Source organism: Martes martes (genome assembly GCF_963455335.1).
Source record: "Martes martes genome assembly, chromosome: 4".
NCBI lineage: Eukaryota > Metazoa > Chordata > Mammalia > Carnivora > Mustelidae > Martes > Martes martes.
The window spans coordinates 58845482-58866273 of record NC_137891.1 but is presented as its reverse complement, the minus strand read 5'-3'; the positions used below and the strand labels follow the sequence as shown (position 1 = coordinate 58866273).

The 20792-nt window shown below is 38.8% G+C and overlaps 1 protein-coding gene across 1 annotated transcript in view; it reads left to right on the top strand.

The window, feature by feature from the left end:
- Nucleotides 1-20792, top strand: part of LY96 (lymphocyte antigen 96) — a 30925-nt gene that overhangs the window by 236 nt on the left and 9897 nt on the right. The window contains exons 2-3 of the mRNA XM_080801302.1: nucleotides 10025-10114; nucleotides 20533-20661. Of these exons, the coding sequence (XP_080657428.1) occupies nucleotides 10025-10114; nucleotides 20533-20661 (219 nt within the window). The remainder of the gene's footprint in view (nucleotides 1-10024; nucleotides 10115-20532; nucleotides 20662-20792) is intronic.

Genomic DNA, 20792 nt, shown 5'->3' with positions numbered 1-20792 from the left:
CAGCAGCAAGCGGTTCAGGGTAGGTTTTCCTAAGAGCTTCACACTGCTGTCAGGGGGAACTCAGGAAATGACAGGGTGTTCCAGCTGCTACTGCGGGCAGCAAAGGTGATGGCTGGTCGCTGTCCTGTGTGGATTTTCTCGATCCTTCACAGACCTCATAAGTCTCTAAACTGTGCTGTACTTGTCCTCCAAGGGCTTCTATTCCCTGTGGTCCGCTCTCTCCACCTCGAGCCCAGTTTCAGATTCTTCCCAGTTTTGGCAGAACTCTTTGCTTCTGAGCTTTTGCCTCAGCCCCAAGACTTACTGGTTCTTCTTGAGAAGGTGGACCAGTCCTAGCTGCCTTTTGGAATTGATTATTGCTCTGGTATGTGTCCTTTTTTTTTTTTTCCTTCAGCACAGCAGTGGGCATGTAACAGGTGCTTCATAAGTGTTTGAGGCTGTGACTTTTGAGGAGCCTGGGAAACACCTTTCTAATAGGATGTTAGCCTGGTTCTGTCAGTTACTAGCTGTGTGACCTTGAGCAGAAAGTACTTAGACTCTCTGTGTCCCAGATTTTTGTCTGTAAAATGAAAGTGATTTTATAAGTTTTACCTATTTATTTAAAGAAAGTGGGGGTGGAGGGGCAGCGGGAGAGAGTGAGAGAGAATCTCAAGCAGGGCCCATGGCCAGCATGGAGCTGAGGCAGGCCTTGATCTCATGACCCTGAGATAATGAATGACGTGAGCCAAAATTAAGGGTCAGACACTTAAACTGACTGAGCCACCCAGGTGCCCCCGAAAGTGATTTTAAAGCTATTTTACAAGGGTCGTTGTAGGTTGTTTTTAGCATGTAGCCACATAGAAACAGTATTGACGAGATCAGTCATACCCTAATGCTATTAACTAGCTCTATTACTGTTTTTTGGTTTTCCTCCCTATTTTTCTACAAATGTCTGCAGTCTGAAAGCACAGCTTCAGGGCTAGACTGCAGTTTTGATTTGGTATTTTCCACTGGTTTGCCCAGCATGGGTTGACTGGTCTTTTCTACCCATTAGTAATATCAGGAAGGTTTGATGCTTCCAAAAATGCTAGCTCCTTGAGATTCTGTTGGGAAAAAGGATTGATGGTGTAATACTTGGGGGAGATTTACAAATGTACTTTGAGTTCTGAGAAGTTCTGTAAGAAAGAAACCTATTTAATCCCCCAATTTTCAAATTTATTTTATTTTATTTTTTGAGTGTGTGTTGACTATCTTGAGAAACACATTCTGGCAAATGCTAATATAAAGTTACTTCCAGGGAATTAGTGTAATTGCCAGGTGTGAGAACAAGATTTAGCTGCATGACCCATCTTACCTTCATGGTTTTTTCCTGTGTGTGGATTGTACTGAATTCCCTTGCAACTAATCTCTGAAATTTTTCCATCCTATAAGGTCAGTATACCTCTCCCCAACTAGAAAGCCTCCCTAGTCTCTGCTGCCAGATCTCTCCTTTCCTTTGGCTTCTATGTACCACACATTGGTTATATCACCTTCTATTTAAAAGAAACAAAAGATGTTATTTTAAAGTAATCTTTACACCCAACATGGGGCTTGAATTTACAATCTCGAGATCAAGAGTCACGTGCTAGGGCACCGGGTGGCTCAGTCAGTTGAGTGTCTGACTCTTGATTTCGGCTCAGGTCATGATCTCATGGGTGGTGGGCTCAAGCCCCACATCTGGGTTCTGTGCTCAGTGGAAGTCTGTTTGAAGGTTCTCTCCCTCTGCCCTACCCATACATGTGCTGTCTCTCTCAAATAAATAAATATATCTTAAAGAGAGAGAGAAAGAAAGTCACATGTCAACTGACTGAGCCAGCCGGATGCCTCAATTATGTCACTTTCTCTGTGCCATGTTTTACATGGCCTTTATTTGTATTACACTTCCTGTTATTATTCAAGCTTTTGATCTTTTAGTAATAATAATCGATTTGGCTTTTGATTTTTGATGGAGGACCTTACGCTTTTCTGTCTAATGCTGAGAAGTTCTGTGGTCCTTTGCTGCTGCCCCACTGCTCTGGGGACTGAGGGGAGCAAGCAGAGTACACAGCTACAGCGCAACCCTGCTTGGGACCATGGCCACTGCCATGTCATTATCTTCCTTCCCTACCTTAGAGAATCTATCCGGTGAGTCCAACATGCATGTGTGGGAAGCTCCGATTCCTGTAGGTATTCCTGTGAGGAGGGTGGTAACAACAACACTTGATTGAGTCTTTCTGTGAGGATGATTTCCATTTGGTGAAGCTGGGGGGTATTAATAGTGGATTGGTTTGCTAGGATTCCCATAATAAAACACCAAAGACTGGGTGACTTGACAGAAATTTATTTCTCACAGTTCTGGGAGCTGGAAGTCCAAGACCAAGGGTCGGCAGATTTGTTTCCTTCTTGCTTGCAGATGGCTGCCTTCTTGCCATGTCATTATTTGGTCTTTATTTGGTCATTATTATGGTCATTATTTGGTCATTATTTTCTCTGTGTGCACTTATGCCTGGGACTCCCTGTGTGTCTAAATCTCCTCCTCTTTTTTTTTTTTTTAAAGATTTTATTTATTTATTGGACAGAGATTACAAGTAGGCAGAAAGGCAGGCAGAGACAGAGGAGGAAGCAGGCTCCCCGCTGAGCAGAGAGCCCGATGCGGGGCTCGATCACAGGACCCTGGGATCATGACCTGAGCCGAAGGCAGAGGCTTTAACCTACTGAGCCACCCAGGTGCCCCCTAAATCTCCTCTTCTTATGGGGACACCAATCATATTGGAGTGGGACTTTACCATAGCAGGTTCTTTTGAACTTAATCTCTTGTTTAAAGACGTAATCTCCACATATAGTCACACTGTAAGGGACTGGGAGGTTAGAATTTCAACATATGAATTTGGTGGGGGGGAAGGGGACACACAATTCAGCTTATAATCTACAGAAATGGCAAGAATTAGCTATGTGTTCCTCAACTTTGGAAAAGGCAGAAAATGTGGGTGTGTGTGTCAGTCCATAAGACCCTGGACACATGCCCTCTGGTAACCTAGAATCATCAGACTCAGATTAGGTCCTAGACTTTTTCTTTCTTTCTTTTTTTTTTGCTATAGATAGTCCAGAAACCCAAGAATTAATAGATCATTTAATTAAACCAATATTCACTGAGCATCTAGCATGTCTATTCTAAGCACTGAGGATATTATACAGCAGTGAACAACAAAGACAAAGTCCCTGCCCTAGTGAAGGCTTTTTTAAAAAAAAAGATTTTATTTATTTATTTATTTGAGAGAGAGAGAAAGAGAATGAAGGGAAGGAGGTGTAGAGGGAGAGGAACAAACAGATTCCGTCCTGAACACAGAGCAGGACATGGGGCTTGATCTTGTGACCACTGGAGGTCACCACCGGAGCCTAATCAAGAGTCTGATGCTTAACTGACTGAGCAACCAAGATGCCTCCTCGTGGAGTTTTTATCAGTAAAATAAAATATTCAGCATGTTAGATGGTGGCAATTTCTCTGAGAAAAAAGTAGAGCAGGAGAGGGGACAGAGAGGAGAAATGAGGAAAGGGGTTGCATTATAAAGTGGAGTGACTAAGGAAAGCATCCCTGGGAAGATGACATTTAGTAAAGACCTGGAATAGTTGAGGGAGTGGGCCATGCAAAGGCCTGAGGTGGGACATGTCTGGTGTGTTGGAAGGATAGTAAGGAGGCCAGTGTGGCTGCAATGGAGTGAGTGGGGGAGGGATAGCAGTAGAAGATGAGGTCATAGAGGATATGGGGAGGAGATGAGGGCCTTGTTGGTCAGGGGGATGGCTCATCTTTTACTGCAAACAAAGATTGGTCTGGCTCTTGTGCTGATGATAATCCATAGGGGGGCACAGGTGGGAGCAAGAGATGTGTTGGAAGGCTGTTGCATAATACTCTAGGTGAGAGAGATAATGGTGACTTGGACCAAAGGAGCTGCGGTGGAGGTGATGAGAAGGGGTCAAATTCTGGAAGGAATCTGAAGGTGGAGCTGACAGGACCAGCTGACTGGGTGTGAGCTTGCAGCATGGCCCTCCCAGCTAAGCAGGTATATCTCCATATCTTGTGTATCCCGCCCCCCCACCCCCCGCCGCCCTGAGTGGGCCAGCCTCTTCCCTCGCCTTTAGTTGTACTTCTTCTGTTCTCTAACTCAAAATATCCTTGTCTGTTTCATGCCAACCTTTTGTGGTCCATCAAAAGTCCTGCAGAGCATGTCAAGTCAGCTGAATTTAATTCAGTTTAGCAAGCTTTATTTAATAGGCACTGAGTTTCGTTATTATGCTAAGGAATACTGAGAATGTAAAGTTTATGTGAGATATAGCTGGAACATCAAGGAGCTTCTGGGTTTTGTCTCATGTGTAGTAGGAGGAGTAATTGTAACATAAGGATTCATTCATTTATTCTATGAGCTCAGCATGCCCCCTGGGAAGCCCAGTAGCTATTTGGAGCTAGAACTCCTGACTTAGGGGAAGCTGAGCCTCCTTCTTCCTATCTATCCCATTGCATCATCCATCTAATTCCTTAGGTCCCCAACCAGGGGTATCCTTTATTTCTTTACCTTATCCCCCACATTCAGTGTGTTGCTGATTCCAATTTTCACTATCTCCGGAGTATGTTCTCAAGCTAACTACTTTTCACTGTCCTCTGCTCACCACTCATACCCGCCTTCTCTCCTCTGGACTGATGATGACAAGGGCATTCCTGTCAAAAGGGACCACATATTTATATATCAGAAATTCCATTAAAGAGGTAAAATGAAGTGCTGTGAAGGTTCAACTCCAGCTAACATTTCCTCCCTAGACCTCCAAGAATACTTAATGCCAACACTCAGAGGGACACTGTTTCGTTTCCAGTGCCAACTGCAGTTGCAACTGCAGTTAAGAAAGATTCTGAGGCAGAGCTCAGTGGGAGAAAGTGCTATGATGGATTAACAATGCTGACCTTTATGGTTGCAGTGGAAATCGGAGCCTCTTGTGCTGTGCACTTGTTAAAACAGGTCACCACTTTCTGTAACAACCCAAATAGAGGATTTTGTCACGTACATGGTGACTTTATTTTATTTTATTTTTTTAAAAGATTTTTTTTTTTTTAATTTGACAGGCAGAGATCACAAATAGGCAGAGAGGCAGGCAGAGAGAGAGGGGGAAGCAGGCTCCCTGCTGAGCAGAGAGCCCAATGTGGGGCTCCATCCCAGGACCCTGAGATCATGACCTGAGCCGAAGGCAGAGGCTTTAACCCACTGAGCCACCCAGGTGCCCCTACATGATGACTTTAAAGTAATGAAGCTATCCTCCATTAGGTCCTTGTAAATAATAAAATTATATTCCATACAATGCTATGTGATCTTTTGATTCTTACATCTAATTATTTTTTGTATGTTGGTCTTGTCTTCCCAGAAAAATCATAGACCTCCTGATGTAAAGACTAAACCTCAGATCTCTGTTCTCCACTCTCTAACACCCTGCCCCCTGCCTACCCTGCTCTGATGCCTGGCACAACACTGAGCACCCACAGGAGCTCTCTAAACATTTGTCTGATTGAATTGAGTTGTTGATGTTGTCATCATAATCAGACAATTTCAGAAACATGGGAAACTTAATTGGAAAGAGAGAATCACCCTCAGTAACACAACTCTGGTGATTTACTGCTTTTAATTTGTTCTCAGCTTCTGCTCCAGAGTCTTTGGTCGGCTTACTCTGAGGATTTTCTATAAGGATACGGCTGGGAAAGAAGGTGCACATTACACTATGCTTGGTAATGCATATGAAAGGGCCCACATTTTGGGGCGCCTGGGTGGCTCAGTGGGTTAAAGCCTCTGCCTTTGGCTCAGGTCATGATCCCAGGGTCCTGGGATCGAGCCCTGCATCGGGCTTTCTGCTCAGCAGGGAGCCTGCTTCCCCCTCTATCTCTGTCTGCCTCTTTGCCTGCTTGTGATCTCGGTCTGTCAAATAAATAAATAAAATCTTTAAAAAAAAAAAAGAAAGAAAGGGCCCACATTTCAATACCCTAACAAACTTTTTCTTCCTAAGAAAGGTAATAATGGTATTATTTATGCAAATCTTTTAAAATATAGGTGAAAATGAAGACATAAGCTACCCTAGGCCTGTTGCAATTCAGTTGACCACTGTCAATATTCTAATTTTGGTGAATGTTCTTTTGGATATATAAAGGTATATATTAAAAACCATAAAATACCAGAATCATACTGTATATAATATTGGGCAAACAGGTTTTTAAAAATTTGATAATATGTGATAAACATCTATGTCATTAAATATTCTAAAAATTCATTTTAATGACAGCATATTAATTTAATATGTAGGTATACAAATTTACTTATTCAACCACTTCTGTATATTTTATTTTATTTTTTTAAGATTTTATTTATTTATTTGACAGACAGATCACAAGTAGGCAGAGAGGCAGGCAGAGAGAGAAGGGAGGAAGCAGACTCCCTGCTGAGCAGAGAGCCCGATGCGGGGCTCGATCCCAGGACACTGGGATCATGACCTGAGCCAAAGGCAGCGGCTTTAACCCACTGAGCCACCCAGGCACCCCTCACTTCTGTATATTTTAAACTGAGATATAATTGATATATAAGATTATATTAGATATAATACAAAATAATAGATATGTGTATATATTGCAAATAATCACCCCATAAGTTAACATCTATCACCACATAGTTATAGACTTTCTTTTATAATGAGAACTTTGAATATATATTCTATTAGCAATTTGCAAATGTATAATACAGTTTTATTAACTATAATCACTATAATCACCATGCCTTATACATCCCAGGACTTATTTATTTTATAACTGGAAGTTTATACCTTTGGACCACCGTCACCTGTTTTGTCCATGCTCATTCCTCACTTCTGGCAACCACCAATCTCTTCTCTGTATCTATAAATTTAGTGTTTTGTAGATTCTGCATATCAGAGACATCACATGGTATTTGTGTTTCTCTGTCTGACTTAGTATAATGCCCTCAGAGTCTATCTGTGTTGCAAATTGGGCATTTTTTCTTTGGGATAAATAAACCTTTTAGGGATGAACATCTTTTGGGGATAAAAAGTGATAAACCTTTTAGGGATGAACATCTTTTGGTCAAATATTTGTGAACATCCATGATTAGGTGAGATGACTGTTAATATAATTCATTCTATGAGGATTTTGTTGCAGATAAACTCAACTAATTGAATGAGAGATATTAACATTGATTTTTTTTCAAAGATTATTTATTTATTTAGAGAGTGTGAGCAGGGGTAGGGGCAGAGGGAAAGGAAGAAAGAGACTCTCCGGAACTTTCTGCACTGAGCACAGAGCCCCTTGTGGGCTGGATCCCATGGCCCTGAGGTGATGACCTGAACTGAAACCATTAGAGTCTGATGTTTAACCAACCGAGCCACCCAGGAGCCCCTAACATTAATTTTAAGGCTTGTATTCAGGGGCAAATCCACACAAACCTGGTATCATCTCTCCTCCTCCTCAGTGCTTTTATGAACTCTTCTTCACCTTTCTTGAAACTCCTTCTTCAGAAGGACTGTTCACTAATTTATCCACCCATTTATTCCCTCACTTAACATTTCCCAGATCTCTAATTACTTGACGTATATTTTCTATCTTGAACCACTGTAACATACACAACGTGAAGAGAGTGGATAAAAGGAGAGCAATGTTGATGGGAAAAGATTAAAAATTCCAAGATAGAACAAGTAATTTTATGAAAATATTTTTTGAGGAGTTTTTTTCTCCACACTTTTTAAAGTAATTCAGTATCTTTAACTTCCACCTTAACAGTATTAGGGGATTAAAATACTAATCTATTTATGTTACAGGGAAGTTTCTTTTCTGTATTTTTACAATATTTTAAAATCGATCTTACTGTAGTAAGAACACCTTACATGAGATCTACCCTCTTCAGTATTTTAGTGTACAACACAATATTGTTGACCATAGGCACAATGTCATACAGCAGAGCTCTAGAACTTATCTTGCTTGACTGAAACTTTATGCCTGTTGGTTAGTCGTTCCCCATTTCCCCCTCCCCCTCAGCCCCTAGCAACCACGATTTCACTCTTTGGTTCTTTGAATTTGACTCTTTTAGATACTTCATGTAAGTAGAATCATGTAATATTTGTCCTTATAAGACCAGCTTATTTCCCTTAGAATAATGTTCATAGGATTCATCCGTGTTGTAGCATATTGCAAAATTTCCTTCTTTCTCTTAAGAATGAATAGTATTCCACTGTATGTATAGGCCAAATTTTATTCATTCATTCATTCATTTATTTATTTATTTAAATATTTAATTTATTTATTTGACAGAGCGCACGTGCACAAGGAGGGGGAGAGGCAGGCAGAGGAAGAGAGATAATCAGGCTCCCCGTGGAGCAGGAAACCCAACGTGGGGCTCTATCTCAGGACCCTAGTGGTTTAACCAACTGAGCCACCCAGGTGCCCCCAAAATAAAATCTTTAAAAAAACAAACCGAAATCGTGTTTGCATGCAAGGAAAATTTTACTTCTTCCTTTCCAATTTGGATGCTTTTCATTTATTTTTGTGGCCTAATTGATCTGACAGATGGGGCCCGTTATCAAAGGAACAAGACTGAGACGAAGTGAAAGTTATGCAAAGCTTTATTCTATGCCAAGCATTAGAAGTCAGACTGACCCGCCAGGGCCGCCTCTGAAGAGAGCTACCCTGTCCCGATCTGACAGGCTGGTTTTATAGAGCATAACCGTAGACCTCAAGGTACATGGCTTCTATTGTTAGGGCGTTTATTCCCAGAACTGATACCCGGAACTGATACCAGGAACTACTGGGATGTTTGGAACTGCTGGGGCATGCTGGGGTGTTTAGAACTGCTGGGGCGTTTAATTCCCAGAATGAAGTCTGTGGATGTAAACAACAATATGGCTACCTAGGCAATATGGAGTCATTCTAGCTAAGCAGACCCTAATAGTTAAACAGCTTTCAACATTAAATCGGCCCTAACACTGACTAGGTCTTTTGGTGCTATGTACGGAGTGGGTATCCTTGCTTTCTTTCTAATCTTAGAGGAAAAACTTTCAGTTTTTTACCATTGAGTGTAACATTAGCTATGGACTTTTATATATGGTTTTTATTATTTTGAGGCCATTTCCTCTAATCCTAGTTTGTTGAGAGCTTTTAATCACAAAAATGAATAAATCTTGTCAAATGCATTTTCTGTATCTGTTGAGATAATCATGTGATTTTTATCCTTCATTCTATGGAATTTTGCATCTGTATTTATTAGAGATATTGGCCTATAGTTGTCTTTCCTTGTGGCGTCTTTGTCTGGTTTTTAGTGTCAGGGTAATGCTGGGCTCATAAAATAAGTTTGGAAATGGTCCCTTTCAATTTTTTGAAAGATTTTGAGGATTGGTATTAATTCTTAATTTAAATGTTTGGTGGTAGAATTAACTGTGAGGCCATCTGGTCCTAGGCTTTTTTTTTTTGGATATTTTTGATTACTTATTCAATCTCTTTATTAGTCATAGGTCTGTTCAGACTTTCTAATTTGTCATTCCTTTGGGTATTACTCTTGGGAAACTTGGGGGTCTGGATACTGAACCAACCTCTTGCTTCTTGAGTGAAGCTGGTGGCTAGGGGATCCTTTCCTGATTATGCTGTGCCAGATGCAGAGTTTCTGGTAAAAGGATATCCCCTGCTGACTTTGATGAGTCTGATTTCACATTCTCCTGGGATAGAGGGAACTTTCAATTAGTTTCTGATTATTCAAAAGGGAATTTGTCCATGAGTTGTTGCTGAATTGGTATGTTTGTGAGGAGAATGGGGGTCTTGGACTCCTTGCTCTGCCATTTTGTTGATGTCACTCCTCCAGTGAGGGAGATGTTTTTAAACACCCTCAATTTTTCTCATTACACGATTTTAATGGCCTCTTTTGGGGAATGATATTCAGAATACTCTATTTACTAGAAATGATTTATAATAATTTATTGACATTACCTTTATTCTTCCATTTAGATGACATGAAAGTCCCTATTTCAATAGAGCCTAAACCTTGTATAACATTGAAGGGAAGCAAGGGATATTTGCATCTTTCCTACATTCCAAGTAAGTTCAATGTTTTGTTTTTATAATTCAACAGAAAGGTTGAAGAAGTATGAATGATAAATGACTGTGTTCCAAATGTAATGTATTAGTTTTCTCTTTCAATGTAACACATTACAATTTTAGTGGCTTAAAATGGTACACATCTGTTATCTTGCCATCCTTGTGTGTCAGTAGTCTAGGCATAGCTTAGTTGTGTCTGCTTCAGGGGGTTTCAGTTAAGGTATCAGCCAGGACTGGAGTCTCTTCTGAATGTTCAAGTAGGGAAGAATCCACTCCTAACTCATGGGGTTGTTGACAGTATTCCGTTCCTGTCTGGCTGTTGGACAGCACTCAGTTCCTTGCCACGAGGTCCTTTTCAACATGGCTTCTTGTTTCATCAAAGCCAGCAGGAGGGACAAGCTAACAAGATAGAAGCCATAATCTTATGTAGGCTACCTTTGCTGTACACTATTTGTTAGAAGCAAGCCACTAGGCTAGCTCACACTCATGGGGGAGGGAATTCCATATGGCATGGGGATAAAAATGGAAATAACTCGAGACTTTCAATAATCTGATAGGTATATCCTTTGTCAATCATTAACTATTCAGCTCATAAGTAAAGCTGGGTTTCCGCTAACCAAAGATCTGTATATGAGCAAGCCACAACTTTTTTTTTTTTTTTAAATAAAGAACATTTCTAGAAAAAACTATGAAGATGATGGGTTGAAAGAAGGCAATTTTTTGGTTTGTTTTACACTGTATCTTGTTTTTCCTCTCTATGATTTTACTTGTAATCATCAGCTTAGTAAAAATGAATTTGGATAATGGTGATAGCATCAGGATGGATGAGTGTCTGTGAAAACGTACAAAATGTCCTTCCTCTCCTAGTCAGCTCTGTTGCCCGTAAGTCCTAGGAAACTTCAGTTCTAGTCATCACCATTATCATTTTTGTTTTCATCATCACCAACATCATTTACATCCTAACTTATATTTGGAGCTTATACTTTACAAAGTGCTTTCACATAAATAAACTTGAACATTTTCCCCCCTGATTTTAGTTCTTCAGTTTACAAGACAAAAGACAGCTGAGAACCCAGAAATATAGACAATAAACTTGTGTTTTAATTTTTCTGAATCTAATTGTTTAAACTGCATTTTGAAACTGTCCTCATTTAAAAATACTTAGAAAGGCATAGTGTATTTCAGGTATTGTGATAGGTCTTGTGAATTCATTGATAAATAAGATGTTCTCTTGACCTTCAAACATCAGTGCAATAGGAGAGAGATCTATCGATAATATGGTAAGATAAATGAAATGATAGCATTAAGGCTTAGTGGTAGCACAGAGGAAAGAATAATCAGCTATGTTCATTCCACTTTCTTGGCCAAAGGTGAAAGAAATACTCTCTTTCTTGGCTAAAGTTCTGCAATTTTTTCCTCTTTTCTCAGGTTTTGTTTTCTACTTTATGTTTTGGGCTTTATCTGTCCTCCCCACCCCCCATGTTTGGCAGAAGTGATTATTTACATAACAAATGACCTCATTTTCAAGCAAACCTCTTGCCCTTACACACAGGGAGTGGAATGTATCCTTCTAGGCTGAAATAATAATACAATAAAGTGTACTTGGGGTTCTCTGAAAATCAGATAATAAAAAAGGAATTAGACATACAAGAGATTCATTGGGGGAAGTGCTGGAAAATTTTAAGTAAAGAGGAAGTCCGAGTAGGCAAGGAGAGAATTCAGATTAACCCGCAGGTCTGATACCTTTGAAATGAAAGAGGAAAGGAAGGAGTATTTGGTAAGATGGACATCAGACCAAAATGAATCCCTGAGATACTCTGAGACAGGTCAGTGGGGAGCCTTAGAGCAAAGATTGCCTGTCACATCACAAGTGTCCCATGACAGGCAGGGGTAGTTTGGCTATTGTGTCCTTGTGGAGTTTGGTTATTATAGGAGCATCCTTGGTCATTATAGGAGCATTATAGGAGTTTGGCTTCTGGTGGATGATTTTGGAGATAGATCTGAAGGTGTAGCAGCTAAAGGCTATCTGCCAACTACCTTTCCTTCTCCCAGCAGTTCTTTGAAAGGGAGGTTTGAGTACCTCACTAATGTGACCACCACAAATACCTTAATCATTTACTAAATACTACATTTATATACCATTGTATTAATTCAGTAACAAAAGAATTTAGTCATATTTTATTTTTTAAATTTTTAAAAGTTTTATCTATTTTATTTTAAGAAGAAATGAGATTAAATTTTATTTTGGATAATTTTCAAACATTGTCCCTATATGTTTCATAATAGTTCTTTTTTTATTTTATTAACATATAATGCATTATTTGCTTCAGGGATATCATCAGTCTTACACATTTGGAGTCTATTTTTGTGTGTGGTATAAGGAAATGGCCCAATTTCATTTCTCTGCATGTGGCTGTCCAATTTTCCCAACACCATTTGTTGAAAAGACTGTCTTTTTTCCATTGGACATTCTTTCCTGCTTTGTCGAAGATTAGTTGACCATAGAGCTGAGGGTCCATTTCTGGGCTCTTTGTTCTGTTCCATTGATCTATGTGTCTGTTTTTGTGCCAGTACCATACTGTCTCGATGATAACAGTTTTGTAATAGAGCTTCAAGTTTGGAATTGTGATGCCACCAACTTTGGCTTTCTTTTTCAACATTCCTCTGGCTATTTGGGGTCTTTTCTGATTCCATATAAATTTTAGGATTATTTGTTCCATTTCCTTGAAAAAAATTGATGGTATTTTGATAGGGATTGCATTAAACGTTCAAAGATTACTTTAGGCAGCATAGTCATTTTCACAATATTTGTTCTTCCAATCCATGAGCATGGAATATTTTTCCATTTCTTTGTTTCTTCCTCAATTTCTTTCATGAGTACTTTATAGTTTCCCAAGTACAGATTTTTTGCCTCTTTGGTTAGGCTTATTCCTAGGTATCTTGTGGTTTTGGGTGCAATTGTAAATGAGATTGATTCCTTAATTTCTCTTTCTTCTGTCTTGCTGTTGGTATATAGAAATTCTGATTTTATATCCTGACACTTTACTGAATTCCTGTATGAGTCCTAGCAGTTTTGGAGTGGAGTCTTTTGGGTTTTCCACATAAAGTAACATATCATCTGCAAAGAGTGAGAGTTTGACTTCCTTGCTAATTTGGATGCATTCTATTTCTTTTTGTTGTCTGATTGCTGAGGCTAGGACTTCAAGTACTATGTTGAATAGCAGTGGTGATAGTGGACAGCCCTGCTGTGTTCCTGACCTTAAGGGAAAAGCTCTCAGTTCTCCCTCATTGAGAATGATATTCACTGTGGGTTTTTCATAGATGTCTTTGATGATATTGAGGTATGTACCTTCTATCCCTACACTGTGAAGAGTTTTGATCGTGAAAGGATGCTATACTTTGTCAAATGCTTTTCAGCATCTATTGAGAGTATCATATGGTTCTTGTTCTTTTTTTAATGTGTTGTATCACATTGCTTTGTTTGCAGATGTTGAACCAAACTTGTAGCCCAGGAATAAATCCCACTTGGTTGTCATGAATAATCCTTTTAATGCACTGTTGGGTCCTATTGGCTAGTATTTTGGTGAGAATTTTAGCATCCATGTTCATCAGGGATATTGGTCTGATGGGGTCTTTGTCTGATTTGGGGATCAAGGTAATGCTGGCCTCATAACATGAGTTTGTAAGTTTTCCTTCCATTTCTATTTTTTGGAGCAGTTTCAAGAGAATAGGTATTAATTCTTCTTAAATGTTTGGTAGAATTCCCCTGGGAAGCCATCTGACCCTGGGGTCTTGTTTGTTGGGAGATTTTTGATGACTGACTGCTTCAGTCTCCTTACTGGTTATGGGTCTGTTCAGGTTTTCTGTTTCTTCCTGGTTCAGTTTTGGTAGTTTATATGTCTCTAGGAATGCATTCATTTCTTCCAGATTGTCAAATTTGCTGGTTTATAGTTGCTCATTAATGTTCTTATAATTGTTTGTATTTCTTTGGTGCTGGTTGTGATCTCTCCTCTTTCTTTCATGATTTTGTTAATTTGGGTCCTTTCTTTTTTCTCTTTTCTTTTTGATAAGTCTGGCCAGGGTTTTATCAATCTTATTAATTCTTTTGAAGAACTAGCTCCTAGTTTCTTTGATTTGTTCTACCATTCTTTTTGTTTCTATTTCATTGATTTCTGCTCTAATCTTTATGATTTCTCTTCTCCTGCAGGTTTAGGCTTTCTTTGCTGTTCTTTTTCCAGCTCCTTTAGGTGTAGGGTTAGGTTGTGTACTTGAGACCTTTCTTGTTTCTTGAGAAAGGCTTGTTGCTATATACTTTCCTCTCAGGACCCCTTTTGCTGTGTCCCAAATACTTTGAACAGTTGTATTTTCATTTTCATTTGTTTCCATGAATTTTTAAAATTCTTCTTTAGTTTCCTGGTTTACCCTTTCATTCTTTCATAGGATGCTCTTTAACCTCCATGTATTTGGGTTCTTTCCAACTTTCCTCTTGTGATTGAGTTCTAGCTTCAGAGCATTGTGGTCTGAAAATATGCAGGGAATGATCCCAATCTTTTGGTATCAGTTGAGACCTGATTTGTGACCCAGAATGTGATCTGAATGTGATCTATTCTGGAGAATATTCCATGTGCTTTAGAGAAGAATGTATATTCTGTTGCATTGGGATGGAATGTTCAAATATATCTATGATGTCCATCTGGTCCAGTGTGTCATTTAAAGCCTTTAATTCCTTGTTGATCTTTTGCTTAGATGATGTGTCCATTTCAGTGAGGGAGGTGTTAAAGTCCCCTACTATAATTGTATTACTATTGATGTGTTTCTTTGATTTTGTTATTAATTGGTTTATATAATTGGCTGCTCCCATGTTAAGGGCATAGATACTTAAAATTGTTAGATTTTCTTGTTGGACAGACCCTTTAAGTATGATATGGTGTCCTTCCTCATCTCTTATTATAGTCTTTGGCTTAAAATCTAATTTATCTGATATAAGGATTGCCACTTCAGGTTTCTTTTGATGTCCATTAGCATGGTAAATTGTTTTCCACCCCCTCACTTTAAATCTAGAGGTGTCTTTGGGTCTAAAATGAGTTTCTTGCAGACGGCATATTGCTAGGTCTTTTTAAAAAAATTCATTCTGATACCCTGTATCTTTTGATTAGGGTATTTAACCCATTTACATTCAGGGTAACTATTGAAAGATATGAATTTAGTGCTATTGTATTGCCTGTAAGGTGACTGTTACTGAATATTGTCTCTTTTCCTTTCTGGTCAGTTACTTTTAGTAACTTACTTTTACTTTTAGGCTCTCTCTTTGCTTAGAGTACCCCTTTCAATATTTCCTGTAGGGCTGGTTTGGTGTTTGCAAATTCTTTTAGTTTTTGTTTGTCCTGGAAGCTTTTTATCTCTCTACTTTCAATGACAATCTAACTGGATATAGTATTCTTGGTTGCATATTTTTCTCATTTAGTGCTCTGAATATCCTTTCTGGCCTGCCAGGTCTCTGTGGATAGGTCCGCTGCCAATCTAATATTTCTACCATTGTATGTTACAGACCTCTTGTCCTGAGCTACTTTCAGGATTTTCTCTTTGTCACTGGGATTTGTAAGTTTTACTATTAGATGATGGGGTGTGGACATATTTTTATTGATTTTGAGGGGGGTTCTCTGTGCCTCCTGGATTTTGATGCTTGTTCCCTTTGCTAAGTTAGGGAAATTCTCTGCTATAATTTGCTCCAATATACCTTCTATCCTTCTCTTTCTTCTTCTTCTGGGATCCCAGTTATTCTAATACTGTTTCATCTTGTATCGCTTATCTCTCTAATTCTCCCCTTGTGGTCCGGTAGTTATTTGTCTCTCTTTTTCTCAGCTTTATTCCCCATCATTTGGTCTTCTATATCACTAATTCTTTCTTCTGCCTTATTTATCCTAACAGTAAGAGCCTCCATTTTTTTATTGCACCCCATTAATAGCTTTTTTGATTTCAACTTGGTAAGATTTTCGTTGTTTTGTTTTTCCAGATTGGGATTCTCTAGTATCTTCCATGCTTTTTTTGAGCCCAGCTAGCACTTTAATAATCATCATTCTGAACTCTAGGTCTGACATATTACTAATGTCCATATGGATTACATCCCTAATCACTGGTAATGCCTCTTGTTCTTTTTCTTGAGGTGAGTTTTTCCACCTTGTCATTTTATCCAGATAAGAATAGATGAATGAGAGAACAAAATACTAAAAGGGTAGTAACGACCTCAGAAAAATATACACTAACCAAATTGGAAGAGACCTGAAACGAGGAGGAGATGAAAGGAGGAAAAAAAAGAAAAAAGATATATTAGACTGGTGAATAGGACAGAGCCACACACTTGTATTTTGGTCTGTTAATAGAAATTGCCTCCCAAAATTTTAAAGAAAGAAAAACTTATATATATATATATATATATATATATACACAAAAATAAGGGTAAACACAATGAAGGGATGCAATATGACTGTAGAGATGAAAATTTAAAAAGATCCTAAAAAAGGCATTGATAATATAAGAAATTGGTTGAAAAAAGAAAAAAAAGAGTAAAGAATGTGATCAGGCTGGAGACTAGAACAAAGCCATGCACTAGATTTAGGGTATATTTTGATTAGAAGAAATGTATCCCAAATTTTAAAGAAAGAAAAACCTATATGTATACAAAAAATAAGGGTAAATACAATGAAGAGGGGCGCCTGAGTGGCTCAATGGGTTAAAACCTCTGCCTTCGGCTCAGGTCCTAATCCCAGGGTCCTGGGATCGAGACCCACATTGGGCTGTCTGCTTGGCAGGGAGACTTCTTCCCTTCCTCTCTCTCTGCCTGCCTCTCTGCCTACCTGTGATCTCTGTCTGTCAAATTAAAAAAAAAAAATACAATGAAGAGATAGAATATGACTATAACAAAAGAAATTTAAAATGATTTTCTAAAAAGGTATTGATAAGATAAAATAGCAAAAAACCCCACATGTTAAAATAGGAAAGAGGAAAAGCTTTTTAAAAAGAATAAAAAAATTAAAAAAATTTAACTTTGAAAGACTAAAGAATCATGGGGAAAAAGCCATGAGTTCTATGTGCTGTATTCCCATAGCTCTGAAGTTTTGCAGTTCTTATTGATCAGTGAACTTGGTCTTGGATGGATGTTCTTGTTGATCTTCTGGGGGGTGGGCCTGTTGTATTGATTCTGGAATGTCTTTGCCTGAGGAAGAATTGCACCGCCTTTGCGAGGGCCAGGCTAAGTGGCCTTGTTCAGAGACTAAATCTGCTCAGGTTTGCTCTCGGTAGCTTTTGTTCCCTGAACACTTTCTGTACAGCTTTGGAGAATGAAGATGGCGGCCTCCCATGAGAGGAGAAAAGCAGCCAATCCCTCCTGTCTCCCTGATCTCTGGCTGCAGTCTGTGCTCACCCAGAATGTGACCGAGCATTTCTATTTCTGGTGCATGGTTCAGTCTCTGTAGCTGGCTTCCCCAGCTCCAATACCTGGGAGCTCTGCCACACACACACACCTCTGGTCTTTCTGTGACCCTGAGGGACCTGCGCCTACACTGTCCCCGCAAGGGCTCCATGCCTGGCTTAGCCTCTGGAGCAACATCGCTCAGTAGAGCAGACTTCCAGAAGTTCCAATTTTGTGCTCCGCTGCTCTACCACTTGCCAGAAGCTGGCCCTTCCCTCCATGGTCTCTCTTCCTATATATCACCTCTGATTCACTTCTCCACACGTCCTACCCTTCAGAAAGTGGTTGCTTTTCTGTTCCTAGAATTGCTGATCTTTTTCTCTTCGATCTCCTTTTGAGTTCATAAGTGTTTAGAGTGGTTTGATAAGACCCTCTAGTTCTATCCACACCATTGCAAATGGCAAGATTTCTTTTTCTCTTTCTTTCTTTCTTTCTTTTTTTTTTTTTTGGATGGCTGCTATTTTTCAGAATTGTTTGAGAAGAATAGGTAATAACTTTTTAAAAAATGTTTGCTAGTATTCACCTGTGAAACCGTCTGTCCCTGGACTTTTGTTTGTTGGGAGTTTTTTGATTGATTCATTTTCATTGGTCTGTTCAAATATTCTGTTTCTCTCTGATTCAGTTTTGGAAGGCTATATGTTTCTGGAATTTATCCATCCCTCTAGGTTGTTCAACTTGTTGACATAATTTTTTATAATGTTATCTTATAATCATTTGTATTTCTGTGGTCTTGGTTGTTATTTCTCCTCTTTCATTTCTGACTTTGAGTCCCTTCTCTCTCTCAATCTCTCTCTCTCTCTCTATTATTATTATTATTATTTTTGATGAGTCTGACTAAGGGATTTTCAATCTTGTTGAACTTTTCAAAGATTCAGTTCCTGGTTTCATTGATTATTTAGTCATATTTTTGTAATGCTTTATAGTTATGATTCAAGTTTCCCTAGAATGTATTGGAATGTCTGTACAAGTGTGGGGCCATATTCCTGGAAATCAACCTGATTTTTATGGGCTTGTAGCTACTTAAATTCAATAAGAGCTATAAGAGGTTGAATAAAAAATAGATTGGGGTGGAAATTATTTATTTGAGACTTTATAGCTTTGCTAGTAAATTATTTGTATACTATTAACTGATTAATCATAAAATTAATGAAGTTGGACTTTAAGCATCCTTCAAGGTTCTATCTGAATGTTCTTGGAGTTGTCTTAGCTGAGCTCAGAAACAGTCTTCTTTGTTACTGCATGAAGTTACCATATTTCCTGCCTCCCACTCTGACACCCACATTGGTATCTCTGGCCTACTCAGCCATTCAAGTGGTATCTCACTTTGCCCATTGTTCATGTGCCCAAAATGACCACAGTGGTGTTCAATGTTAAGAAGCTTCTCACAGTGTAAACTGTTGAGATATCAAAGCAGCACTTCCTTTCTTAGAGTCATTGAAGACTGGAACTGTGGTGTGTTCCATGCAGAAATAAAAGAAGTTTCATTGTCCTGAATCATCACTGGTACCACAGCAGTACTGCCATATGTCCATGTCTCAAGGAATTCCCTGTGAAAACAGCTCTTCAACTTCCATACATATCCCTGCTTTGGGAATGGTGCAGGCTGAAATTCATGGAGTGAACCATGGACCCACTGTTTGAAATTGGACCCTGTGATGTTCTTTTCTACTTTACCTTGAAAGGAGAGAAGAGACAAATTAAGAAGTTTGGTGGTATTTTAGGCTCAGTAATGAGGGCCTGCATTAAGAGAGTGGTGATGGAGATGAAAAGGAGGCTAGTAAGATTTACTGGGATTGTGAATTCTAATGCCTATATGGTGATGAAGATGAGAAGTCAATTTTGGATCTGTTGGGTGAGACAATGAGCAACATCTGAGTAGAGATATTGAATGCATATGTGGGACAGGTGCTCAGGAGAAAGGTTGAGACTAAAGATGATGATTTGGGAATTATCACCTTATGTGGTACTTAAAGCCAGGGAGTATGTGCAAAGTGAAAATTGAGAACTGAGGATACAACCCGAAGAAAGAGAAGCCAATGAGGAGAAGGAGTCAGAGAGGCTGGAGGACAACCAGAAGAGAATGGGAGCACTAATGCCAAAAGAAGGAGTTTTAAGGAAGGAGCTGGCATTTCTATTAAGCATACCAATTTCAAGTTAAAGATGGAAAATTTTTCTTTTGATTATGGCTACAATGAGTCATGATAACTTTATTAGGAAAATATTTTCAGTGAGGTTGTGGTTATAGTAATTTTCAAAGTAATCTACACCCAATATGGGTCTCGAACTCATGACCCTGCCTGCCTTCAAGTGTTACATGCTCTACCCACGGAGCCAGCCATGAGCCCCACAATAATTATTTTTAATATAAAAAAGATCGCACATATTTTCCAGTTGGGTCAACTGAATAAATTAGAAGAGTTGAGCAAAATGCAATGTTTACTGGAATTTTCCATGTTAAATGGTACTAGGGAGACCATGAGGAAATAACAAGATAACTCATGTAATTTTTAATCAAGAGGTTGTTCTATTCTCCAAGAACTCTTTCATCAAAACTCCTAAGAAAGTGGCCACGAGTTGATTATCCCCATTTCCTTTCCTTTCCATTTCTCTTTTCTTGAACTTCCTAGCAGAACTGTAATTAGAACTGGCAATTTTACATTTCCGTTTGATAGTTTTCTCAAAAACATAGGCTTCTCTCTTTTCAGGCACACGTAATTCTTACTGTGGAATATCCTGTTTGGTTACATTCTACTAATTATCCTCTTAGAACTTCAGTTTTCTCATCTGTTATACAGGGATAGCAATGCCCACATGGTAAGTTGTTGTGATGATTAAATGAAATAATATAGGAAAAGTGCTGGGCATGTTTTAAGTATACAGTACATGTTAATTATTATCTATGAAAGAACCTGTTATTTGGAAGACTAATGGGATTTTTTTTCTTTTTAAGGAAGAGATATTAAAAAATTATATTTCAATATCTATTTATCTTTCAACTCCATGGATTTTCCAATGCGCAAAGAAGTTGTTTGCAGAGGATCTGATGATCTTTATTCTTTCTGCAGAACTCTGAAGGGAGGTAAGCATTGAATTCATATTATTTTCAGAATAGAACAGAATAGTTTATGAGAATGTTTTGAATATTAAATGCACTGAAAATGTGCAATTCCTTTTCTAATGATTTTTTCATCCAAAGTTTTTACTTTTAGC